The 27393-nt window shown below is 47.4% G+C and overlaps 1 protein-coding gene across 1 annotated transcript in view; it reads left to right on the top strand.

Annotated features, from left to right (window-relative positions):
* Positions 1 to 27393, top strand: part of PLXNA4 (plexin A4) — a 557017-nt gene that overhangs the window by 510418 nt on the left and 19206 nt on the right. Inside the window, exons 26-30 of the mRNA XM_087968909.1 lie at positions 5154 to 5257; positions 17057 to 17156; positions 19941 to 20131; positions 23622 to 23791; positions 26957 to 27169. Coding sequence (XP_087825035.1) covers positions 5154 to 5257; positions 17057 to 17156; positions 19941 to 20131; positions 23622 to 23791; positions 26957 to 27169 — 778 coding nt within the window. The remainder of the gene's footprint in view (positions 1 to 5153; positions 5258 to 17056; positions 17157 to 19940; positions 20132 to 23621; positions 23792 to 26956; positions 27170 to 27393) is intronic.

Here is a 27393-nt window from a genome sequence, read left to right as displayed (position 1 = left end):
TTACCCAAACTGGGTTACATCACCAGTGATTCAACAGTCAAACTATTTACTGAAGTGAACTTTCTTTTGCCAGATATTTTTAAACAGAACCTCCTCTATTCAAGATGTTTTCCTTTAATTAGCTACCCAGTCCCCTGCAAAACAGTTTTAAAAGATCTCCTTCCAGTTTGCGACATATTTATCTTTGGGGTTTTACAGACTTCTGAATTTTGGAATGCAGTTTTCCAATTAAAAATGGGACAGGCAGAGGGAGAGAAGTGGTTCCAAGAGAGAGAGAGAGAGAAGGAAAGAGAGAAAGAAAGAGAGATGAAAGAAAGGAAAAAAGACTGAGAAAGAGAGATGAGAAAGAAAGGAAAAGAAAGAAAGAAAGAAAGAAAGAAAGAAAGAAAGAAAGAAAGAAAGAAAGAAAGAAAGAAAGAAAGAAAGAAAGAACGAGAGAAAGTGAGGAAGAGAAAGACAGAGAAAGTGAGAGAGAGAGAGAAATAAAGAAAAGAAAGAGGGAGAAAGAAAGAAAGAAAGAAAGAAAGAGGAAAGAAAGAAAGAAAGAAAGAAAGAAAGAAAGAAAGAAAGAAAGAAAGAAAGAAAGAAAGAAAGAAAGAAAGAAAGAAAGAAAGAAAGAAAGAAAGGAGGGAGGGAGAGAAAAAGAAAGAGAAAAAGACTGAGAAAGAGAGATAGTGAGAAAGATAGAGGAAGAGGAATAAAGAGAAAAAATAGAGAAAAAGAAGAGAGAGGAAGAAAGAAAAAAGCAAGGAGGGAGAGAAAAAGAGAAAGAGAGTAAGAAAGAAAAATAAAGAGAAGAGAGAAATAGAGAGAAAAAATAGAGGAAGAGATAAAGGGCAGACTGACTGAGAAATAATGCTATTTTCATTCAGCACGGAGTAAGAATTACCTATTCTTGTTGACTCCAGAGCTTTCCTTGCATGATCTCATGCCATTGGCTGAAGCACTGTTACTTTTCAAAAGTCATCAGTCTGACTCCCGGCTCTCACATAATCTGCCATCCCAGGCAACCTTGCTAAAATCCTCCAGAGAGGATGCTATTCGATCCATTCTGGTCTTACCACACTCTGGCCAAGATGTAAGGAGAAACATGTCAGCCTATATTTTCTCATCACGGTCTGCTGTGCACGGGTGAGCCCTGTTTAGGAGCAGACAGGTAGTCCTCAACGTACCACAGTCACTAAGCCGAGATGTCAGCATTCCAGAAAACTTCCATCCAACAAATAACTCCGAGACAGACATCCTCTCCCAAGGTTCCTTTTATTAGAGTAGTAAACTGCCACATCTGGGAAATCCCGAATCTGAAAGTTCCGGATTTCCTTGCAATAAGTAAAAAAATTATAAATCCATCCCCTGCACCCATCATCGCATCACATGCCCCAATCACCATCCATCCCAACTTGAGATGTCCTCTCACCCAGGTGCAGAGATAACATGACCTTGACGTAGAAAAAGAATGTTGTTATGTCTAACCACATACGCTCCAAGAAATTCCCCCCTCCCATTTTCCCAGGCTCAAGAAGGTGGCAGCGTGGAAGCGTCTGGTCTCAATATGGCTTTCAAAGCTGACACCAGAATTATGGGGTGGCTGTCAGTCATGCCAGTCATCGCACAACTGACTTGGTTTTTACGAAATGATTTAGAGCGGGGATTGTGGAGCGGTGGTTGTTATAAAACAAACGCTGGGTTCATGAATCAAAGACTGTGGTCATTAAATGAACACGTCATGTGCCAGGGACGTTTTAGCCAAAACCCAGAAATAAATGGTGCATTTTGGCAACATAAACCACAATCATTCATGCAGCTATAATTGTGTGCTGAAAATGCACTCATGTGACTGCTTGAATGGCGCTGGACCTCCAAAAAATTGAATCTGAGAAATAAATATTTTGGGGGAGGGTGTCTGTCAGAGCTTTGAATGTTTGCCAAATGACTGGACGTTAAGCGAGACCACGTGGTATTCGGCTTTGTTGTATATATACAATACACAATACAGAAGCCTGATGATGGCAGATGAGATTCTGCCGAAACGTTGCTACAACTTTAAAAGCACAACTATAATGATGTGGGAAAATACCCGAACAAAGCCGAATGCCATACATGTAAGTACCCGCGAAAACTTAAGAAAACAACGAATCTCCCCTTTGCATCCCTGGGAAGGAGGAAATGTTGGCCTGTTAACAAGTTAATCTAGGATTATGTTCGCTCGTGCCACCCAAACAGAAGGAAAGTAGCCAGGGGTGGGATTCAGCCGGTTTGTCCTGGTTCAGGCGAACCGGATGTTTAATTTACATCTGGTTTGCTGAACCGGTAGTTGAACTGACCAGCTTGCCCCTCCCACCTTGCCCTCCCCCTCCCAGGAGTCTCCACACAGCCTGTTTTGGATGCAGGTGAGTACAGAGTTTGCGTGGAGGCTCTGGAAGGGTGAAAACTGGGCCGAACCGGAAGTTCCAGGTTCGCCAGCAGCAGGTGCAGATGGCTGAGGTCTCAGAGAGGGAGGACTCAGATGAGGGGCCTGCGTGTGATGCAGGCATGGGGCCAGGACCATCAGGGAGTGGAGTGCTGCCTTCGGAGATTGTGGAGGCTGGCAGCAGTGAGGAAGAGGCCCCCGAGGAGCCTGTGCCCAGTGCGTGTGTGCGCAGGGCTGCTCGAAGGAAAGAGCAGCTGCAGCAGCACAGGCGACTTGGGAGTAAGGCTAATGCCTCCTCCCTAAAGGGATAAAAGCTAGCCCTCAGAGGTGGGCTTCTTTGCAGGAAGCAAAGAAGTTCTTGCACTTCAAGCCTTGTGGAAGTTCAGACTATCCTGGTTTGTGTTTGGAGACTCTTTGTGTTGGAAATATTTCTTAGTCACTTTATCTAGTGTTCCTGGCAGCCTTGCACCACCTTGGCAAGGCTCGTTCTGATCAGACAATAAGTTTGAAACAGCCTTTTAACCGGGAAGGAACGGAATTCGTAAAGAATCATTACAAGGTTTTGCCGTTATCTCGGTTTCGTGTTTGTTTCCTTGGAACAAGGTTTGGGTCAGAACACCGGCTTCCGGAGCCTTGGGGGAGGCCATTTTCACCCTCCCAGAGGACCGGGGGAAGCCTCTGGACTCCGGGGAAGGCGAAAAATGGCCCTCTCGGAAGTTCCAGGAGGCCACGCCCACCATGGCCATGCCCACCCAGCAACCGGGCAGAGAACCGGATTTTTGAATCCCACCCCTGAACGTAGCTTATCACGGCTGTTTGTTTGCGTAGAGCAGGGGTCCCCAACCACCGGGCCCCGGACCGGTAGCGGTCCGTGGAACATTTTCTACCGGGCCGCCAGTTTGCTGGGCGCTGCCATCTTGTTTTGATGAGAAAGTGCTTCCGGTGAGCTTTTCCGGTTGGAAAGCGGCGTTTGGGTCCTGAAGGAATCCTCGCGCCTTAGTTTCATCGAAGGGGGCGCAGCTTCGAACAAAACTAAGGCGCGAGGATTCTTTCAGCACCCAAGGCAAGGCGAGCCGAGCGACCGTCCCAAGCCCATCGACAAAGGTACAAAGGAGGAGTTGAAGGTGGCGGGAGAAGCGGGGGACGGCTGGCTGGCCGGTCGCTCGGCTCGCCTTGCCATGCGTGCTGATGCCGGTACCGGGCCGCGGATCATTTTGTGATGCCGGTACTGGGCCGTGGCACAAAAAAGGTTGGGAGCCACTGGCGTAGAGGAAACGCCATGTCACGATTTCATTGTCCTTTTCGCTACACCGCTTGCAGCCCGTGGGTTCATTTCAAGCAGCCGCACAGTCAGAAGGCCGAGGGGGATGTTTGCCTTCTGTCCTTTCTCCATCTTCTTCCAGAGAAAGACGCTGGGGTAGCCTCTCTCCCCCCCCCCCTCCCACTTTCCCTTCAGCAGTGAAGCTTCCCCTCCAATTGGCAATGTTGATTACCAGCTGGCTCCCAAGTGGGAACGGAAAGCAAAGCACCCATTTTGCAAACACGCTGTAATGAAGTGCTGGAGAAGCAGCTAAGAGCAAAAAAAAAAAACTTCCTTGCATATTACATTGACGGGACCCACGCTTCTAGAAGAGGTGGTGTTGAACGGCTTCCCTTCAGACGTGGTGGGTCCTTCCCATCACTGGAGGTTTTCAAAGAAGAGATTGGGCAGCCGTTTGTCTGGCATGGTGTAGAGTCTCCGGCTTCAGCAGGGGGTTAGACTAGAAGACCTTGACAGAACCCTGGGCCCTCTCTAACAAAATGAAACTCAATGTAGAGAAAAGTAAAATCATACACTTAGGGGGTTGGACTAGAAGACCTTGACAGAACCCTGGGCCCTCTCTAACAAAATGAAACCCAATGGAGAGAAAATTAAACTCTTACACTTAGGCAAGAAAAACCAAAAGGACACATATAGACTGGGTGAAACCAGGTTTAATAGTAGTCACTGGGAGAGGGATCTTGGAGTCTTAGTGGACAACCAGCTAAATAGGAGCCAGCCGTGTGCAGCAGCAGCCAAACAGGCCAATGAAACCCTAAATTGCATTAACAGAGGGATACAATCGAGATCAAGTGAGGTACTAATACCACTCTATAAAGCCTTAGTAAGACCACACCTAGAGTATTGCCTCCAGTTTTGGTCACCACACTCTTAAAAAGAGGTTGAGACTCTAGAAAAAGTGCAAAGAGCAACCAGGATGATGAGGGGACTGGAGACTAAAACATACGATGAATGGTTGCAGGAACTGGGCTTGGCTAGTCTAGGGAAGAGAAAGACCAGGAGAGACAGGATAGCAGTCTTCCAATAGTTGAGGGGCTGCCACAGAGAGGAGGAAGGGACAAGCTATTTTCTAAAGCACTCAAAGGCCAGACAAGGAATCATGGATGGAAACTGAACAAGGAGAGATTTAACCTGGAAATAAGGAGAACTTTTCTGACAAGTGAGAACAATCAATACATGGAACAGAAGTTGCCTTTAGAAGTGGTGGAAGCTTCATCACTGGAGGCATTCAAGAAGAAACTGGACTGCCATCCATCAGAAATAGTGTAGGATCTCCTGCTTGGGCGGCGGGTTGGACTAGATGACCTACAAGGTCCCTTCCCACTCTGTTAATCTGTTTACCTGCAGAGGCCACATTGCTGTTCTCCCCAAAAACATTTCCATTCACTTGCAGGCATGACATGCGTTTCTCTTTCCTTGCAGAATGGCGGCAGACTAACGGGATCAGGATGATCCTTCAGGATGAAGATCTGACCACCAAGATTGAGAACGACTGGAAGAGGCTGAACACCCTTGCCCATTATCAGGTGTGTAAATCAGCTTTGGTTTTGTTGGAAGGAAAATCCATCTGGTTCAGTTCCCAGCTGGCAGAAAGGCACTGGAGATAAAATGGAGGCTGGAGGCTGATGGGAAATTCCCTTTTATTGATGAAGCAGAACCACCCACCACATGTGATTTAGGGGCAGCTGACAAAATGGAGTTTAGAGCGAGTGGGTTTTTATACCTTCTGGATTCCTAGGGCGGGTCATGTAGGGGTCATAGCTGGCTCTATAGGCAAAAGAGGAAATGAAAATCCGGTCTGCCACACAGGCGTGCGCGCGCCTCCTGCTGGCCCGCTGGTCTTCGGGTCTCTGCATGCTCAGGGACAGGGCGCATGCATGGGGAATGTGTGTGCTTATGTGGGGCTGGAGTACTTTGAGGGGACAGGGGGCATGCATGGGGGTGGGGCACATTCACAGGGGATGTGCACCCATTGCTTTTTTGGGGGTGTGCACGCACGCTTTGGGCGCTTGGTGCCGAAAAGGTTAGCCATCACTGTCCTAGGTGTTTGTCTGAGCTAATTTTGTCAACCTTTGATTGTGTTGCTTATCTGGAGCCTCTGTCTGGCCCAGTCTTTCTGAATGGATGACCAAATATGCCTTTCTAAAAGCTGGCTTCCTCAGTTTCTGCTTGGGGCAGGGAGAATGGGGCCGCTTTCTGCCTCCTTTAAGATGTTTCCCCATTTCTTCTTTCGAGGAAATATTCGACCCTGCTTTTTTTAACGTTTCCCCAAATATTTCATTCTTCTAGGTAGGGGGGGCTTCCTACAGTTTGATTAACCCCGATGGTCTTCTGTGGTCCATATGTACGTCCACTCATAAAATATGTCTCTGGTCTTTTTAGAGTTGCCAACAGAAAGGGAGGGGGAGCCGTGCGACCGCTGGCAAACCGAAAGGGCATCCCGTAAATGTTTTCAAAGATAGTAGCAAGATGACTGAAGTTTCTGCCAGTGCAAAATTCTAACTAGGGAGAATGATTGATGACTCTGGGCTATGGGTGTGTCCCATTGGAGAATGTGAATTACGACACACCCAGCGGGTTGGGGGGGGAAAACCAGGGTCAAGAGTAACAACGAATGATATGTCTCCGAGTCGGCTACACCCAGGCAATGCCAGACATGTTCACTCCCCTTTCGAAGTTTGGCTAGAGATTCGTGATTTAAATGGGGTTAAGCGTCAGAATCCTGAGGCTGTAACATTGGAGACCCCAAGTGTGGAGATCAGATCTGGGTTGATTTAGCTGGCAATTCTGTTCACAGGTTGGCCCGCCAAAGGTACCTAAAGGACTCACCAATGGGACATCAGGCCAGCCTTATAGGTAGTAGTCCTTGATTTGTGACCTCCATTGAGCCAAAATTTTAAGGGCTAAGTCAGACAGCTGTTAAATGAGTTTTGCCCCATTTTACAAACTTTCTTGCCACGGTTGCTAAGTGCTGCAGCTGTTTAACTTAGTAACTCAATTGTGAAGTGACCATCCAAAGTTACAGCAATCCTGGAAAAAAAGGGACTTACGTCTAGTTTTTCAAACTTACGACCATAACATCTCAAGAAGGAGAGAAAATGGCACCACCAGCCTAGTGCCCTCCTCTGCCAACGCCACCAAATTTAGGACCCAAACAAAACCTTGAGTAGACATTCTGGAGCATCCAGTTGAGATGACCCTTAGAATAAGGCAGGTTGGGGTGTCATTTCCAACCAAAACTACGTCCTGATCTTACCTGTGTAGACCACAGAATAATAGAAGTTGGAAGAGACCTCAGAGGTCATCTAGTCCAACCCCTGCTTGAGCAGGAGACCCTACACCATTTCTGACAGATGGCAGTCCAGTCTCTTCTTGAAAGCCTCCAGTGATGGAGCACCCACAACTTCTGAAGGCAACTTCTGTTCCACTGGTTAATTGTCCTCACTGTTAGGCAGTTTCGGAATGAAAAAAGTAAAGTCTTACACTTAGACAAGAAAACCCAAAAGAAAACATACAGCAGTCTTCCACTATTTGAGGGGCTGTCACAGAGAGGGTCAAGCTATTTTCCAAAGCACAAGAAAGAAAAAGAAAGAAAGAAAGAAAGAAAGGAAGAAAGAAAGAAGGAAGGAAGGAAGGAAGGAAGGAAGGAAGGAAGGAAGGAAGGAAGGAAGGAAAGAAAGAAAGAAAGAAAGAAAGAAAGAAAGAAAGAAAGAAAGAAAGAAAGAAAGGAGAGAGAGATGGAAAGAAAGAAAGGAAGGAAGGAAAGAAAGGAGGAAGGAAAGAAAGAAAGAAAGAAAGAAGAAGAAAGAAAGAAAGAAAGAAAGAAAGAAAGAAAGAAAGAAAGAAAGAAAGAAAGAAAGAAAGAAAGAAAGGAGAGAGAGGAAAGAAAGAAAGGAAGGAAGGAAGAAGGAAGGAAAGAAAGAAAGAAAGAAAGAAAGAAAGAAAGAAAGAAAGAAAGAAAGAAAGAAAGAAAGAAAGAAAGAAAAGATAGAAAGACATCTGAGCAAACCATGGATGGACAGAAGACATGTCTAGTTTAAGGAAAAGAAGGACATAATAGCAGTCTTCTGATATCTCAGGGCTTGCCACAAAGAAGAGATGTAAAAAAGATGTTGAGACTCTGGAAAAAGTGCAGAGAAGAGCAACAAAGAGGATTAGGGGACTAAAACATACGATGAATGGTTGCAGGAACTGGGCCTGGCTAGTCTAGTGAAGAGAAGGACCAGGGGAGACAGGAGAGCGGTCTTCCAATGTTTGAGGGGCTGCCACAGGGAGGAGGAGGAGGGGGTCAAGCTATTTTCCAAAGCACCCAAAGGCCAGACAAGGAATAATGGATGGAAACCGAACAAGGAGAGATTCAACCTGGAAATAAGGAGAAACTTTCTGACAGTGAGGCCAATCAACCCATGAAACAGAAGTTGCCTTTGGAAGTTGTGGGAGCTTCATCACTGGAGGCTTTCAAGAAGAGACTGGACTGCCAACTGTCAGAAATGATATAGGGTCTCCTGCCTGGGTGGGGGGTTGGACTAGATGACCTACAAGGTCCCTTTCAACTCTGTTAATCTAATCTAGTCTAGTGCTAAGTCGCTTCTCTGCTTGGTTGGTTTCCATCCATTGTTTCTCGTCTTGCCTATTGGCACTTTGGAGAATAGCTTGACCCTCCCTCATCTCTGCAGGATGTCTTTGAGTGACGTCCACCAGGTCATTAAAGGACTTATTGACCATCCCTGGTTTGCATAAAGATGAGAGAAGATGAACAGCCAGATGTGAAAAGCCACTCTTGGCTTCAAGGAGAGCTGGTTAATTAGCATCCTCGCATGGCTTTGAAGATGAAAGTACTCGGTGATAAGTGCTAATTATGGTTAAGGCTGATGGCAAGAGGGCCCTTCCCTTGCATGTTCAATAAAGGTGTGCCAGACGCAGAGCCTCTTGTCAATAGCTGAATATTCAACTTTGTTTCATTTTTCTCTGGGAGACCATGAGGCTATCCAGCCCAATCCAAAGTTGTGATGACCCGGGGCGTGGCACAAAAATAACGAAGTCACCAAAGTAGATAAATTCCCTTTAATGTCTCCAACTTGGCCCACAATGTCCAATTATCCTCGGCGGGGAGATCAAACTCTTTTAAAAACAGTCCACGAAGGGAAGAAATGCAGTCTGAACCCAAAATACAGATAAAGTAGAAATTAAAAAAAAAACAACCAACACAAACCACGCTGAAGTAATTGACACGACAGACCAGGATAATAACTTGCAGACTTCCAAAAGATAACGAGGCACACACAGTGTGGAGGATGCCAAAACCCCGGATAAGACTCGACAAAGATAATGCATGTTTTGCTTCCAGCAACTTTGCCATGCGCAATCTGCCCTTTTAAACAGTCTTCTCAGCTGCAGCCCATGAAGGTGATCAGGGCCCTTTTCTCCCCCATAAACCATGTTGCTCCCTATCCATTCCTCCCTGCGTGCCCTAGGATGAAGAGTGGGTGAGCCTGGGTCTTCCTCTGAATGCCCAGCCAGCCTGTGCCCTTCACCAGTTTCCTCCACAGCCACCGGAGACACACTCCCACTCCCTGTCAGCTGTTCCACCTCTCCCTCAGGATCAGATTCCAACTGGGGCATGACACAAAGGTGTCATGTTGCAGGTTCTTGTAGCCATCCATTTCGGAGATTTCCCCCCCGCCCCTCGAGTGATCTTTTCTCAAAAGGGTGGGAGATGAACCACATCAGCTCGTGGCCAACCCTTCTTCTCTGCTTTCTTGACTCGTCTCTGGAGTTGAATATGAAACCGTTCGACATTAGAGAGCCTTGAGTTTGCTTGCTTTCTTGCAGGCGTTTCATTACCCAAACTAGGTACACGGGGTGGGCTGCTGGGGGCTCGCAGGGGTTCAGGAGAGCCCCTAGCTAAGATTCTGTGCAGTTCCCAGAACCCCCAAATCCCACCCCTGGCTGGCCCTGCCCTGCCCTGCCCTCCCCTCCCCGGAGTCCCAACGTAGCCCTGGATGCAGTTAAGTGCAGGGTGCGAGCAGAGGCTCAGGGAGGGCGAAAAACGGGCCTCCTGGGAGTTTGGGAAGGCCGGAAATGGGCCCGTTTCCAACTTCCGGAGCCCAGGGAGGCCATTTTCGCCTTCCTGGAGGCTCCCAAAAAGCCTCCGGAGTTTAGGGAGGGCAACCCGCTCCACCATGGAGGCCGACTAGGCCAAACCCACCCAGCAAACAGGCAGAGAACCCGTTGCTAAAGTTTTTGAAGGCCACTCCTGATTAGGAAACATGACCAGCTGTTGTGGAGGAAGCAATGGGCCAGTTTGACTGTTATTGTTCTTACTTGCAAGGAGAAGGTGGAGGAGGCAGAAGAGGAGGAGGAGGAGAGGAGGAGAGGGAGAAGGAGGAAGGAAGAGAAGGAGGAAGAGGAGGAGGAGGGAGGAGGAGGAGGAGGAGGAGGAGGAGGAGGAGGAGGAGGGAGGAGGAGGAGGAGGAGGAGGAGGAGGAGGAGGAGGAGGAGGAGATGGAAGAGGAGGAGGAGGAGGAGGAGGAAGAAGGAGAGGAGGAAGAGGAGAGGAGGAGGAGGAAGAGGAGGAGGAGGAAGAAGGAGGAGGAAGAGGAAAGGAGGTGGAAGAGGAGGAGGAGGAGGAGGAGGAGGAGGAGGAGGAGGAGGAGGAGGAAAGGAGGTGGAAAAGGAGGAGGAGGAAGGGGAGGAGGAAAGGAGGTGGAAGAGGAGGAGGAGGAGGAGGAGGAAGAGGGGAGGAGGAAGAGGGGAGGAGGAAGAGGAGGTGGAAGAGGAGGAGGAGGAGGAGAGGAGGAGGAGGAGGAAAGGAGGAGGAGGAGGAAGAGGGGAGGAGAAAAGGAGGTGGAAGAGGAGGAGGAGGAGGAAAGAGAGGAGGAGGAGGAAGAGGGGAGGAGGAAAGGAGGTGGAAGAGAGGAGGAGGAGGAAGAGGAGGAGGAGAGGAGGAGGAGAAAGAAGGGGAGGAGGAAGAGGGGAGGAGGAGAGGAGGTGGAAGAGGAGGAGGAGGAGGAGAGGAGGAGGAGGAGGAAAGGAGGAGGAGGAAGAGGGGAGGAGAAAAGGAGGTGGAAGAGGAGGAGGAGAAGGAAAGAAGGAGGAGGAAAGGAGGTGGAAGGAGGAGGAGGAGGAGGAGGAGGAGGAGGAAGGAGGAGGAGGAGAGGAGGAGGAGGAAAGAAGGAGGAGGAGGAAGAGGGAGGAGAAAAGGAGGTGGAAGAGGAGGAGGAGAAGAAAGAAGGAGGAGGAGGAGGAGGAGGAGGAAAGGAGGTGGAAGAGGAGGAGGAGGAGAGGAGGAGGAGGAGGAAGAGGGGAGGAGGAAAGGAGGCGGAAGAGGAGGAGGAGAGAGGAGGAGGACGAGGAGGAGGGGACTATGGGGTAATGAATTTGGTTGTTTTCTTGCAGATGTTTCATTATTCAAACTAGGTAACATCATCAGTGCTGATAACGTTGCCACTGATGGCACTGATGATGTTACCTAGATGGGTAATGAAATGTCTGCAAGAAAACAACCATGCTCAGAGAGTACCAAGGACCCCACAGTCGTCGTCCTCTTTCCTCCTCCTCCTCCTCCTCCTCCTCCTCCCTTCCCCCTCCCCCCCCCATCCTCCTCCTGCCAAGTACCATATCCACAAGAACAGTTAACCGGCCCACTGCGTCCTTCACGAGAGCTCATACAGGTTCTCATCAAGATATATTGCGATGTAGGGAACGGCAGCCTGCCCACAGAAAGATCCAGTGGGAAATAATTTGCTGTACACTCCGTGATGGGGATTATTATTCTTTTTCTTGCAACGGTACGGATCGAAAAAGGGGGAAGAATAAAAAAAAGAAAAAAGAAAAAAACAGCAAGGGAAAGGAAAGGATTGATTACCGACATCATCTTATTTTTCCAAAAGAATGCCTTCGGAGTAATGGGATCCAGCTACAGCTCCGAGCAGTCAAAGTAGTAAAATATGAAACTCCCGTTCCAAGACACACTTACTTACCAGTTTTCACTTAAAATGGGGGGCAAAGGTTTGGCTGGGGGTGAAATACAGCCTCCCGGGTGCCCATTTTTCCTCTCTCGCTGACTCCCTCCCTCGCCCGCCCCCCAAAGTTTTCTGTATTTCATAGTGACAGCTCTGATGAAAAGTAACAGCAGGAACAATCAGACTTCACTTTGCGGACTTTCTGACGATTACGAATGAAGGCCACCGTTTTTCCCCACAAGCTCTGCAGCAAGCCAGAAAGGATGAAATCCAGCCCCCTCAAATTTCAAGAGTGCTGGGTTGTTGTTGGTTTTTTTTCCTGGCAATGAATTTCCCACTGGTTCCAGTGTGTGTGTGTTTTTCCCCCAGCCATCTGTCTGAGAATCAGAATAGAGCTGGAAGGGACCTCGGAGGTCTTCTAGTCCAGCCCCTTGCTCAAACGGGAGATCTTATACCATTTCAGACAAGTGGCTGTCCAATCTCTTCTTCAAAACCTCCAGTGATGGAGCATCTACAACTTCTGGAGGCAAGCTGTTCCACTGGTTAATTGATCTGAGATTAAAGAATAACAGAAGGGACCTTGAAGGTCTTCTAGTCCAACCCTCTGCTCAAGCAGAAGACCAAATACCATCACAGACAAGAAGCTGTCCAGTTTCTTCTTAAAAGCCTCCGGTGATGAAGCGCGCACAGCGTCTGGTGGCAAGCAGTTCCACTGGTTGATTGTCCTCACTGTGAGGAAGTTTCTCCTTAATTCCAGGTTGCTTCTTTCCTTGGTCAGTTTCTATCCACTGTTTCTTGCCCTGCCTTCAGGTGCTTTGGAATATAAATTGACGCCCTCCTCTTTCTGGCAGCCCCTCAAATGCAGGGACCTTGTAGGTCATCTAGTCCAGCCCACCCCCGCCCAAGCAGGAGACCCTACACCATTTCTGACAGGTGGCAGTCCAGTCTCTTCTTGAAAGTCTCAAGTGATGGCGCTCCCACAACTTCCGAGGGCAACTTCTGTTCCATTGGTTGATTGTTCTCACTGTCAGAAAGTTTCTCCTTATTTCCAGGTTGAATCTCTCCTTGATCAGTTTCCATCCATTGTTCTTTCTCTGGCCTTCAGGTACTTTGGAAAATAGCTTGACCCCCTCCTCCCTGTGGCAGCCCCTCAAATATTGGAAGACCTCCATCCTGTCTCCCCTGGTCCTTCTCTTCCCTAGACTAGCCAGGCCCAGTTCCTACAACTGTTCATTGTATGTTTTTGCCTCCCGTCCCTTAATCATCCTGGTTGCTCTTCTCTGTACTTTTTCTAGAATCTCAACATCTTTTTTATAGTGTGGTGACCAAAACTGGATGCAGTATTCTCGGTGTGGTTTTACTAAGGCTTTATAGAGTGGTATTAGTACCTCCCTTGATCTCGATTGTATCCCTCTGTTAATGCAATTTAGGATTGCATTAGCTTTTTTGGCGGCAGCTGCACACGGCTGGCTCCTATTTAGCTAGTTGTCCACTAAAACTCCAAGATCCCTCTCCCAGTGACTGCCATTAAGCCTGGTTTCACCCAGTCTATATGTGCACTTCTGGTTTTTCTTACCTAAGTGTAGGACTTTACTTTTCTCTACATTAGTTCCTTAATTTTCTCCAAGTTTGGTTGTTTTCCTGCAGACATTTCATGACCCAACTAGGTAATAGCATCAGTGCTAGTGAGTGTGGGGTTTGCTCCCTGTTTATATACAACAGCTTGCCCTATGTTGGTGGGAATGTGTGGTTTTCTCTTTGGTCCTTTCTTGATTAGGGTATTGTTTTCTGCCTGGTTGTTTGTCTGGTATTAATCCCTGTTTATCTGGCTGTTGATTGCTTGGAGGGGATGTATTCTGGTCTCTCTGTTGCCTTCTCAGCTTTCTTTCATTGTCTCTTTTGAATGGCGTGTAAATGTGATCTATCTCTATGTGTCAACCAGCCATCAATCGTCAACTGCAATCATCATCTATTCTATTCAGCAATCATCATCTATTCAGCTATCAATAGACCCACAGAGATGTGGATATGGATCCCTAGACTCATCAATAGATATGGACTTTTGGAGAGCGCCAACGATTCCACAAATCCACATGCAAATTATATTTTTCTCAATGGTTTTCAAATCAGCTTCCTACTTCCTAAGCGGCTATAAACATATGAATTCATGAAGAACCAAAGATGGCCAGGTGGCCTTGCTACAACTCGGTAGTAAGTTAGACTCCTGGCCTTGAATCCTTGATCTGATGATTCCCCTTGGATGAGAGGGAGAAGAAGTCTCAATGACCTCTCATGTTTGAAGATGACTTCTCTTCTCAAGGCCATTCATTCCCAGGTCCATCATTCATCTCATAGTTTGTTTGTTTTTAATTCTTTGCCCCCACCTGAAGATACTTGATGTCCTTCCCTGGACCAGTTTCTCTGGATTTTTCTTGAAGAACAGTGACCAACTCAGAAAGCTCAAACTGCCCAAGGAGCTGCTGATCCAGTTCTACAGAGGAATGATTGAGTCTGTCATCTGCACCTCTATAACTGTCTGGGTTGGTTCTGCAACCCCACAAAACAGACACAGACTTCAGAGGATAATTAGGACCGCAGAAAAAGCAATTACTACCAACCTGCCTTCCATGGAGGACCTGTATCCTGCACGAGTCAAAAAGAGGGCTGTGGAAATATTCACAGACACCTCACATCCCGGACATAAATTGTTTCAACTCCTTCCCTCAAAACGACACTATAGAGCATTGCACACCAGGACAATTAGACACAAGGACAGTTTTTTCCCAAAAGCCATCACTCTGCTAAACAAATAATTCCCTCAGCACTGTTCAACTATTTACAAAGTGTACACTACTATTACTGCTTACTTATTATTACTCCTTATCACCCATCCCCTCCCACTTGTGATTGTAGGACTGTAACTTTGTTGCTTGTATCCTTATGATTTATATTGACTGTTTCCTAGTATGATTTGATTGCTTATTGTACCCTATGACTGTCATTAAGTGTTGTACCTGATGATTCTTGACTCTTGACGAATGTCTCTTTTCTTTTATGGACACTGAGAGCATTTGCACCAAGACAAATTCCTTGTGTGTCCAATCACACTTGGCCAATAAAGAATTCTAATTCTATTCTATTCTATTCTATTCTATTCTATTCTATTCTATTCTATTCTATTCTATTCTATTCTATTCTATACTCCATTCCATATTCTATTCTATTCTCCATTCCATATTCTATTCTATTCTCCATTCCATATTCTATTCAATTCAATTCTATTCTATTCCATTCCATTCCATTCCATTCCATTCCATTCCATTCCATTCCATTCTATTCTATTCTATTCTATTCTCCATTCTATATTCTATATTCTGTTCTATTCTCCATTCCATATTCTATTCTATTCTATTCTATTCTATTCTATTCTATTCTATTCTATTCTATACTCCATTCCATATTCTATTCTATTCTCCATTCCATATTCTATTCTATTCAATTCAATTCAATTCTATTCTATTCCATTCCATTCCATTCCATTCCATTCTATTCTATTCTATTCTATTCTCCATTCCATATTCTATTCTATTCTATTCTATTCTATTCTATTCTATTCTATTCTCCATTCTATATTCTATTCTATTCTATTCTCCATTCCATATTCTATTCTATTCTATTCTATTCTATTCTATTCTATTCTATTCTATTCTATTCTATTCTATTCTATTCTAAAAATGCAGAGAAGAGCAACCAGGATGATTAGGGGACTGAAGGCTGAAACATACAACGAACTGTTGCAAGAACTGTGGATCAGGATTTCAGCAGTTATCCTCAATTAAATCATGAGTCTCGAGCCAAACCTCCAAAACTTCAAAAGGATTTATTGGGAGTGAACATGCTGGCACTGCCTGGGTGTAGCCAACTCTGAGACACATCATTCATTGTCATCCTTGACCCTGATTTTCCCCCACCCCCTGGGTGTATCATAATTCATGTTTTCAATGGGACACATCCATAGCCAAGAGTAATCAACCATACTCTCCAGTTAGAATTTTGTGGCAAACTTCAGTCCCCTAGTTACTATCTTTGAAAACTATTTATGGAATGCACTTTTGATTTCCAAGCTGCCGCACTGCTTCCCCCCCTCCCCTTCTCTTGGCAACTCTAAAAATACCATAGAAATATTTTATGAGTTGACACCGGGCATGGCTAGTCTAGTAAAGAGAAGGACCAGGGGAGACGGGATATCAGTCTTCCAATATTTGAGGGGCTGCCATAGGGAGAAGGGCGTCAAGCTATTTTCTAAAGCGCCTGAAGGCCAGACAAGGAATAATGGTTGGAAACTTTGAGGGCTGCCACAGAGAGGAGGAAGGGGTCAAGCTATTCTCCAAAGCACCCGAGGCCAGACAAGGAATAATGGATGGAAACTGATCAAGGAGAGATTCAACCTGGAAATAAGGAGAAACTTTCTGATGGAAGCAATGGAACAGAAGTTGCCTTCAGAAGTTGTGGGAGCTCCATCGCTGGAAGCTTTCAAGAAGAGACTGGACTTACCTTGGTCAGAAATAATGTAGGGTCTCTTGCTTGGGTGGGGGGGGGGGTTGGACTAGATGACCTACAAGATCCCTTCCAACTCTGTAAATCTGTAAACTAGACCCAGCACTTGGAATGGGTGTGACCAACACAGTATAACCCATTGGGAATTCATTCATTCTCGTAACGTCAAAACTATCCTTTGGCTGATGGAAAGTTGCATTTGCCATTTTGATGCTCATTTCTGTTTCTTCACCAAGGGAGTCAGTATTGTCCAAAAACAATTTCCCATGGTCATGTGGCCAGCAGGGCTATATGCCAAAGGTGCACAGAACGCTGTTTCCTTCCCACCGAAGTGGTACCTGTTTATCTACTCGCATGTGCATGCTTTCAAAATACTAGGTGAGCGGGAGCTGAGCAAAACAGGAACTCGCCCCTTTTACACAGAGTTCGGGTCTCGAATCCAGGCTGTGAGCTCTCCAAACTTAACGTCTAGACCAGGGGTGTCCAACCTTGGCAACTTTAAGACTTGTGGACTTCAACTCCCAGAATTCCTCAGCCAGCTTTGCTGGCTGAGGAATTCTGGGAGTTGAAGTCCACAAGTCTTAAAGTTGCCAAGGTTGGACACCCCTGGTCTAGAACCTCTGAGTCATCGCGCCCCCTTCCCCACAAACCCATATATAAAATGGGGGCAATGCTCACTTAACAAGTGTCTCACTTATCAACAGAAATTTTCACTTCAGTTGTAGTGAAGGAACTACCCACAAGTGCATTGGTGTCTTTTGCACAACTACATCAGATTGTTGAAAGGTTTGTTCCTTTTTCTAGGTGCCAGATGGCTCTCTGGTGGCTTTGGTGTCCAAGCAAGTCACCGCTTACAACGCGATCAACAATTTCACCGTCTCGAGGACTTCGGCCAGCAAGTACGGTAAGGACTTTCCCATCAGGGCACGTGAGACAACCGAGGAGTTCAAAAGGCAGCGAGGACACAGACCACCAGCCTTTTGAAAAATGGTTTAGACCAGGAGTGGGGAACAATGGCCCTTTTATGACTTCTGGACTTCAACTCCCAGAATTTCTGAGCCAGAAATTTGGGAGTTGAAGCCCACGGGTTGTAAAGGAGGCCATGCTGGCTCAGGAATCCTGGGAGTTGAAGTCCATAAATTGTAAAGCCATGCTGGCTCAGGAAGAAACCATAAATTGTTAAGAAACCATGCTGGCTTAGGAATCCTGGGAGTTGAAGTCCATAAATTGTAAAGAAACCATGCTGGCTTAGGAATCCTGGGAGTTGAAGTCCATAAATTGTAAAGAAACCATGCTGGCTTAGGAATCCTGGGAGTTGAAGTCCATAAATTGTTAAGAAGCCATGCTGGCTTAGGAATTCTGGGAGTTGAAGTCCATAAATTGTTAAGAAACCATGCTGGCTTAGGAATTCTGGGAGTTGAAGTCCATAAATTGTAAAGAAGCCATGCTGGCTTAGGAATTCTGGGAGTTGAAGTCCATAAATGGTAAAGAAACCATGCTGTCTTAGGAATTCTGGGAGTTGAAGTCCATAAATTGCAAAGAAGCCATGCTGGCTTAGGAATTCTGGGAGTTGAAGTCCATAAATTGCAAAGAAACCATGCTGGCTTAGGAATTCTGGGAGTCCACAAGTCATATCAAGGGCCATGGTTCCCCACCCCTGGTTTAGATGTTCAGAGGAGACTAACAATCTGACAAGCCCTGAAAAACACAAATTACAGCCTAATCCCTGTAATAAAACGTGGCCCAAATATTGGGAAATGATGTATAATGCGGAGTCCTACACCCCAGAACACAGTACATCAAATAACAAATAACAGAACAAAACAACAGGACTGGAAGAGACCTTGGAAACCAAGCCAATTTTTGAGCATCTCAATGCAGCTGTTTTTAGACTAGCAACTCATTCCTTAATACATGGCTCCAGTGACTCTTAGAAGAACAATCCAATAAAGGGATAAATATGTGTAGCTCAGGGTTGAAATGAGGGGTTGGGCCCTTGGTGCTCCCTGAGCCGGGTTGTTTTTCTAGCAGACCTTTCATGACCCAGCTAGGTAACATCGTCAGTGCTACAAGGGTTTGGGGTTGGAGGAGAAGGAGGATGATAACAGCGACAACAACCACAACCACAATGGCACTGTGGGGTTTTGGTGCTCTCTGAAGTGGGATTCAGCCGGTACGTACCGGTTCAAGTGAACCGGTAGTTCCGGTAATCAATGAGCCCTGCCCACCGGCCCCTGCACTAGTCTGTCCTATATTCCCTTTGTTTGAAGCCCAGCTGATGGGCACCGCAGAGCGGATTGCCGCGCCTCAGCTGTTTTTACTCACCGGGGCTGCGGCAGAAGGTAAGTTTTAGAGCTGTTTTCCAACGAACGACGCGTTCACCGAAGCGGTTGTTACACTGGCAGACATGATATTCTTCCGATTAAAATCGGAATTCCAATTTTTTGGGGAATGCCCCCCACCCTCCCCACCCTTCTTCTCCTCCTTCCCCTCCCTCGGAGGCCCCTGAGTCAGGAGTTGCTACCGCCGGCGTGGCTCCGCGCGGCTCCAGTCCCGCGTTGCCTCGGGAAGGAAAGGCAAAAAGAGCCACGGTGGCGCTTTGCAACGGCAGCAGCGGCACTGGAGGCTCAGGCGCAGCGGCTCCCGGTTTTGCCTTTCCCTTCCCGAGGCAATGCGGGACTGGAGCTGCGCAGAGGCGCGCCGGCGGTAGCAACTCCTGACAGCCCCAGTCGGACACCTGAGCGGAGCCCGGGCGGTGTGAGCGGAGGCCGCTGAGCGGCAGGAAAAGGGAGCTGGGCAGCCACAGACCAGCCATCTTTCCGTGCAACACGCCACCGCCCGGCCCTGGCGAGGGAAAGCAGCGGGCGCTCCCCGGGCGGCGGCCTTGGCCCCGCCACCAGGGAAGTGGCTGCCTAGCTCTGGAGCTGATCCACACCTGACCGGCTGGAAAGGAAAGGTGTGTAGCGTTGGTGTTGTGTGCGATTTCTTGGTGCATGGCGCAGGGTCTCTTTTGGCCGGCCCCGGTTTTTTTTCAGAGGGGAATATCATGCCTGCACCAGTTGAATCCCGCCACTGGCTTCACTGTTTTCTTGCAGACCTTTCATGACCCAACTAAATAACATCATCAGTGCTAGAAGGGAGTGGGATTTGGGGAGTGGAGGAGAAGGAGAATGAGGAGGAGGAGGAAGAAGAGGAAGAGGAGTATCAACAGGAAGAGGAGGGCTGCAGGATCCTTGGTGCTCTCTGAGCTTGGTTGTTTTCTTGCAGATGTTTTATGACCCAACTAGGTAACACCATCCGTGCTAGAAGGGAGTGAGATTTGTGAAGAGGAGGAGGAGGAAGAGGAGGTGGAGGAGGGAGAAGAAAAGGAAGAGATAGAGGAGTAACAAGACGAAGAGGAGGACTGTAGGGTCCTTGGTGCTCTCTGAGGTTGTTTATTTTCTTGCAGACATTTCATGACCCAACTAGGTAACATCATCAGGGCTAGAAGGGAGTTTGCTCTCTGTGTACATACATCACAGGCCTCTTCTAGCCCTGATGACGTTACCTAGTTCGGTCATGAAACATCTCCCAGAAGACAATCCAGCTCAGAGAGCACACCAAGGATTCCCTCGCCGTTTCGATTTTCTTTCTCCACATAGCCCTCGGAAGAAAATCTTCAAGGGTTTGTGTCCATTTGTGCTTTCAGAAAACATGATCCGATATACTGGGAGCCCAGACAGCTTGCGTTCCCGGACGCCCATGATCACGCCAGACCTGGAAAGTGGGGTCAAGATGTGGCATTTGGTGAAGAACCACGAACATGGCGATCAGAAAGAAGGGGACCGAGGGAGCAAGATGGTATCTGAAATCTACCTGACAAGGCTGCTAGCCACCAAGGTAGGTGAGGCGGGAGAGAAGGGAAAGGACCCCAAAAGGGAACAGGGGGGGATAGGAAAAAAAAAAAGGAATTGTACCAGTAAAAGAGCTCAGGGTTGAATTGTGGGGTCCTTGGTGTTCTCTGAGCTTGGTGGTTTTCTTGCAGATGTTTCATCACCCAACTAGGTAACATCATCAGGGCTAGAAGGGAGTGAGGCCTTCTCACTTTTTATTTACAAGTTACTTGCTCAGTTACTTATTTACTTACTCAGTTTTCGTAGAACTGTTCTTGGTGGCCTTCATTATTGTTTATTCTTCGATTGCTTGTCTGAGGTGCTCATCATAAGTTAGTATGGTAAATTATCAACCATCTCAACATTCTAAGAGATGCTCTCGTATATATATGAGAGAGAGAAAGAGAGTGAGAAAGAGATGGAGAACGAGACAGAGAGAAAGTAAAAGGAAGAGAGAAATAGAAAGAGAGAGAGAGAGAGAGAGAAAGATACGAAAAAGAAAGAGAAAAAGAGAAACAGAAAGGAAAGGAAAAACAGAGGGTAAAAGAGAGAAAGAGACAGAGAAGGAGACATAGAGAAAGAAAATGAGAAACAGAGAAAGAGGAACAGAGAGATAGAAAGAAAGAGAAATACAAGAGAGAGGGGGAGGGGAGGGAGAGAGAGAGAGAGAGAGAGAAGAAAGAAAGAAAAAGAAACAGAAACAGAAAGTAAGAGAGAGGCAGAAAAAGAGTGTGAGAGAAAGACACATAGAGAGAGAAAGAGAGAGAGAGAGAGAGAGAGAAGGAAAGAAAGAGAGGGGGGAAAGAAGTAGAAACAAAAAGACAGAGGCATAAAAAGTGAAAGAGAGTGAGAGAAAGAGAAACAAAAAGAGACAGAAAGGCAGAAAAAGAGTGAGAGAGAGAGAGAAAGTGAAACAGAGAGAGAGAAGGAAGGAAAAAGAGAAAGAGAGAAAAAGAGAAAAGAGAGAAAGAGAAACAAAAAGAGACAGGCAGAAAAAGAGAAAGAGAGAGAGAGGCAGAAAAAGAGAAGAGAAAGAAAGAAAGAGAGAGAGAGAGAGAGGCAGGCACTCCCAAATAGGTTGCTTGACAACGAAATAATCTCTCCGCTGAGGTGTTGACCTAAATGGAGGTTTTGGAGAGGAAGCTGGTTTTCGGCTGTCACCAAAGCTGGTGCTTCAGGAGCGATGATTTGTGTGACAGCTTTATAATTCTCGGCTGTTGACTTTTGGCCCAGGGAATACCTCGACGATGGTTTAAAACTCAGAGTCTCCCGTCTTCCCCTGGCTCACCGGCCAACAACGGGTGATTTATGTAGCATTGATTTTGCTGACACTTTCAAAGTGCCGAACCCAGTAGAGCGAACCAGAGACCGGCAGAGGTAGGGAAGGGGGCGATTTCCCAGAGACATGTGGGGGAGACGGGGCCGTCCCTTGGTGGGGGTGCTGGCCCCCTTCCCCCTCCCCCAATCCACCCACTCTGATGGGAAGCGTCCATGAACCCCATCTTGGCTTTCATTTCTTCTCCACGAGCCAGCTGAGATATATATCTGTCTTTGGTTGTAGTCGGGGATGGGATTCAGCCGGTACGGACCGGTTTGGGTGAACCGGTTGTTACACCGGTTGAATCCCATCACTGGTTGTGATGCGTTTTGTGTGTTGTTGTTTTTTGCAAGACCCGAGTGTCAGGTTTCCAAGGGATGAAATCCATTTAAAAAGAAAAGAGCAAAGTCCGTCTTCCAAAACAATTTCTTGTATTTAGGAAAACGTCAAAGTGGCAAAATCTGTTGTAATTCCGGATCTGACCCACCCCGGAATTACACCACGTAATATTGGAAGTTAGAAACAACCCTCCAAAAGTCACATTCCCCAACAGAAGTAAATCAATGTTTGCCTGGTGTCATCAGTCTCCACCTCCAGGTCTCAGCAGGGGTTCCCACGGGAAGAAGAGCCACCGAGCCTAAACAACTCTCTCTATCTCATTCCTCCCACCGTAGGAATGTGGCAAGCCCTGAAACCCTTCCTCCCATAACTAGCAAAGAGAAAGGGGGAAAAAAAAGAATATATAATAAGGCTAAATAAAATGGCTACGCCTATGTCAATTTCGGGTTCGACACCAAGCAGACGAGGCCTGGGATAACTTTCTGGAATGATCTGACTCACACCACAGGCCCAGAGAATGTAGAATAACAAATTGGAAGGAATCTTGGAGGTCCTCTAGTCCTCTCAGCCAGAGGAATTCTGGGAGCTGAAGTCCACAAGTCTTAAAGTTGCTAAGGTTGGAGACCCCTGCTCTATTCCGACCGCCAACCTGTACCAAATGGCTGATACAATGGGGGTTCTTCACCAAACGGGGCTCATAAGGAGCCTCGGTGGCGCAGTGGTTTAGAGTGCAGTCCTGCAGGCTACTTCTGCTGACTGCCGGCTTACTTCAGTTTGGCAGTTCGAATCCCGCCAGGCTCCAGGTTTGACTCAGCCTTCCAAGGTGGGTAAAACAAGGACTCAGATTGTTGGGCGGGGGGGACAAGAGGCTGACTCTGTAAACCGCTTAGAGAGGGCTGTTCAAAGCACTGCAAAGCGGTATATAAGTACGTGCTGTTGCTATCATGGTCAAACATCCTAAGCGGCTAACAAGCTCCCTTGGTTTGCAAAATCAATGAGTAAGAACAGCTGCCCGATCGAACCAAGGCCGGGCTAAAGCCAGCGTTTGGTTTTTCGTGCTGGGCAGCCAGTGGATTCTGCTCTCAAGGAAGAGATGGAGATGTTCAACTATGGGGGTAGGAGGAAAGCCGATTGTCTCTAATGCAGAAGTATAAACAGAAGTTGAGAAGGGACCTTGGAGGTCTTCTAGTCCACCCCCCGTCCACCACCCCCGCTCAAGCAGGCGACCCTATACCATTCCAGACAAGGGGCTGTCCAGTCTCTCCTTAAAAGCCTCCAGTGTTGGAGCACCCACAACTTCCAGTTGCAAGTCGTTCCACTGATTAATTTTTCTCCCCGACAGGAAATTTCTCAATTCTAGGTTGCTTCTTTCCTTGATGAGTTTCCATCCGTGGCTTCTTCTTCTGCCTTTGGGTACTTTGGAGAATAGCTTGACTCCCTCTTCTCTGGGGCAGCCCCTCAAATACGGGAATATAATTATCTTCCAAGGGGTCACCTTGTGAATTGTTTATAGCATTGTTTTTGTCATTCTTTTTTTTTTTAAATAATCGTTTATAATGTCTTCTTTCTTTCTTTTGTTTCTTCCTCTTCCTTGTCCTCTTCTTTGTCATCTTCCTCTTCCTCCTCTTCTTCTTCCCTCCTCCTCCCTGCCTCCTTCTCTCTCTCTCTCTCTCTCTCTCTCCCTTCCACCCCCTCCCTCCTTTCCCTCTGTTCCCTGTCTTTCCCTCATTCCTTCCCTTCCTTCTTTCCTCCCTCCCTCCCTCCCCTCCTCCTCTTCCTCTTCCTCCCTGTTTTTTTTTTTTTTGCCTCTCTCCCTCCCGCTGCCCTCTTCTCCTCACAGGGCACTTTACAGAAGTTTGTGGACGACCTCTTTGAGACAATCTTCAGCACGGCCCATCGAGGCAGCGCGCTGCCCCTGGCCATCAAGTACATGTTTGACTTCCTGGATGAGCAGGCAGATAAGCACAACATCCACGATCCTCACGTGCGGCACACCTGGAAAAGCAATTGGTGGGTGCTTCCGAAGAGCCCAGCACACCTGGGCTCAGAGACCCCAAAGCGGGACCAAAAGAGGAAGCCATTTGCAGAAACGTTCCTAAAATTGAAGGGAACCTTTCTACCCGAGGGAACCAGAAGCCACAAGGGCAGAGTCAAGAAATGTCACTTCCGAAATGTAGAGTAGTCCTTGACTTATGACTTAAGGGAGGGAGGGAAAGAGGGAACAGAGATAAAGGAGGAGGGAGGAGGGAGGGGAAAGAGGGAAAGGGAAGGAAAGAAGGGAGGGAGGGAGGAAAGGGGAAGAAAGGAGGGAACAGAGGGGAAAAGAGAGAGAGGGAGAACACAAGGAAGGAGGGAGGGGAAAAAGGGAGGGAGGGAGGGAGCAAATGAGAGGGAAGAGAGGGAAAGGGAGGGAGGGAGAGAAAGAGAGGGAACGGAAGGAAAGGGAGGGAGGGAGGGGAAAAGGAAGGGAAGGGGGAAAGAGGGAACAAGAAAGAAGAGAGGGAGGGGGGAGTGAACACAAGGGAGGGAGGAAGGAAAGAAGAAAGGGAATGAGGGAAAGAGAGGGAACACGGGGAAGGGAGGGAGGGAGAGAAAGAGAGGGAATAGAGGGAGAGGGAGGGGGAGGAGAGGGAGGGAGGGAGGGAGGGAGGGAGGGAGCAGAGGAAAGAAGAGAGAGAGGGGGCATGAACACGAGAGAGAGAGGGAGAGAGGAAGGAAGGAAGGAAGGAAGGAAGGAAGGAAGGAAGGAAGGAAGGAAGGAAGGAAGGAAGGGAATGAGGGAAAGATGGGACAGAGGGAAAGGAGGGAGGGAGTGAATACAGGGAGGGGAGGGGAGGGAGGGAGGGAAAGAGACGGAACAGAGGGAGAGGAAGAAAGAAACTTGAAACTAATGAAACATTAGCATATTATTAACATCATCTGTGGCATTCATTCAAGGCTGATTGAAGCCACTCAGGGGCTCCTTTAAAGACAGGGAAAGAGCCAGGCGTGGAAAGCGGGATTAAAGAACTGGAGACATGGTTTGAGCTGATTCAATTAATGCCACGTCCTTTCCCCTAACTTCTTCCTTCTCGATGGTTTCTTGACTTCCTGCCTGTTCCTCGCTGCAGAAAGAACAACAGCCAGGAGGGATTCAGGGAAGTCACCAACAGAGAATCATGAGGAGGTTAATAAAGTAGCCAAGAAGTTGCCTTAGAAGGGATGTAGGCGGAGGAATATTTATCTTGGATTATTGGGGAATATTTATCTTGGATTAAACCCCAAGGGTGGGGTATTGACACTTGGAAGGTGGGTGAGGATAAAGGGCCAGTGGTGGGATTCAGAACTTTTTTTACTCCTGGTTCTGTGGCCGTGTCTTGGTGAGCGTGGCGTGGCTTGGTGGCATTACAGGTATTCATCGACATACAACCAGTTGTGTTATTTTAGTTGTGCATTCCTGCATATGTTTCGGTCTCTGAGATGATTAAAGGCCCCTGGGGATTAAAACGAATGAAGAATGGTTGCAAGCGTCAACTCATAAAATATTTCTATGGTCTTTTTAGAGTTGCCAACAGAAAGGGAGAGAGGGAAAAGGGGTCTGAAAGAGCAACGCGGCAGCTTGGAAATCGAAAGTGCATTCCATATATAGTTTTTCAGAGATAGTAACTAGGGGACTGAAGTTTCTGCCAGGCAAATATTTAACTGGAGAGCATGATTGATGACTCTGGGCTATGGATGTGTGTGGAAGGGAGGGAGGGAGGGAGGGAGGGAGGGAGGGAGGGAGGAAGGAAGGAAGGAAGGAAGGAAGGAAGGAAGGAAGGAAGGAAGGAAGGAAGGAGGAAAGAAGGTGAATATGAATTACGATACACCCAGGGGGTTGGGGGAAAACCAGGGTCAAGGGTGACAATGAATGATGTGCCTCGGAGTTGGCTGCACCCAGGCAGTGCCGGACATGGTAACTCCCAATAAATCCTTTTGAAGTTTTGGAAGTTTGGCTCGAGACTCATGATTTAATTGGGGGGTAACTGATGGGATCCTGACAGCAGGAACTGGATATGGCCAGCCTAGAGGAAGAAAAAGGACTAGGGGTGACAGGACAGCAGTCTTCCAGTATTTGAGGGGCTGCTACAAAGAGGAAGGGGATCAACTTATTTTCTAAAGCACCTGAAGGCAGGAGAAGAAAGTAATGGGTAGACACGGATCAAGGAGGGAAGCCACCTGGGGTTAAGGAGAAACTTCCTGACAGTGAGAACAATTAACCAGTGGAACTACTTGCCACCAGAAGTCATGGGTGCTTCATCGCTAGGCGTTTTTAAGAAGAGACTGGACAGCCACTTGTCTGAGATGGTATAGGTTCTCCTGCTTGAGGAGGGGGCTGGACTAGAAGACCTCCATGGTCCCTTCCAGCTCTATTCTGATTGATTGGTTGATTGATTAGAGCCCACTCAAAGTTACCGCGGTGCTTAGGGCCTTTGCAGCATCCCCAGGAGGTTTCCAAGAAGGAAATTCGTTTTGCTTTCAGGAAGAGACTGGACTGCCCTCTCTCAGAAATGGTGTCGGGTCTCCTGCTCGGGCAGGGGGGTTGGGCTAGAAGACCTCCAAGGTCCCTTCCAACTCTGTTCATCTGTATCTGTAAATCAAGGGGGGAAAGCCGGAATCCTTTAACAAGCGTAATGACCAGTGGTGGGTTTCAAAAAGTTTTCCGATCGGTTCGGTGTGAGGGCGCCCTTTGCGCCTGGGCGCCCACCCAGCATTTGCAGCTCCCCTCCTGCTGCAGGGCCCTGGGTGTCAAACAGCTGACGGGCAGCAATCGGCTGCATATGAAGCAGCTGAGGTTGAAAAAACAGGATATAAAGGTCAGTCCTGCTGCAGGGCCCAGCAGCTGATCGTCGGAGCAAAGCGGTTCACTCGCAGATGATCGTCGGAGCTCCCGCTTCAGCCGAACTGAGCCAAACCAGTAGAATACCACCGCCAGTAATAACCATGGTGAACTCATTTAACAACCCTGGCAGAAAAGGTGGTAAAATGGGGAACGGCTCATTTCAGAACCCAGCCGCTTAGCGACAGTAGTTCCAGTTCTGGCTGTTGTTGTAAGTCAAGGACTACATGAATGTGTGTTTAATAATAATAATAATAATAATAATAATAATAATAATAATAATAATGCCATGGCTTCCTTCTCTCTTTTGACTTCAGCCTGCCCTTGAGGTTTTGGGTGAACATGATCAAAAATCCGCAGTTTGTCTTCGACATTCACAAGAACAGCATCACGGATGCCTGCTTATCAGTGGTAGCACAAACCTTCATGGACTCCTGTTCGACCTCAGAGCACCGTTTGGGCAAAGATTCCCCATCTAATAAACTGCTTTATGCCAAGGATATCCCCAGCTACAAGAACTGGGTAGAAAGGTATGTCTGGCTCTCTCTCTTCTCTCTCTCTCTCTCTCTCTCTGTGTGTGTGTGTGTCTCTATATCTTTCTTCTCTCTCTTCTCTGTATTTTCTCTCTGTTTCTGTCTCTGTCTCTTCTCTCTCTTACTTACTTTCTTTCTTCTCTCTCCTCTCTTTCTTTTCTCTCCTCTCTCTCTCCTGTCTCTGTCTTCCCTCTCCTCTCTTTTCCTCTCTCTCTCCCTTC

The sequence above is a fragment of the Notechis scutatus genome, chromosome 6 (genome assembly GCF_049901735.1).
Source record: "Notechis scutatus isolate UNSWTSFEM ecotype Mainland chromosome 6, rNotScu1.2, whole genome shotgun sequence".
Classification (NCBI taxonomy): Eukaryota; Metazoa; Chordata; class Lepidosauria; order Squamata; family Elapidae; genus Notechis; species Notechis scutatus.
This window is presented reverse-complemented; position numbering and strand designations above follow the sequence as displayed.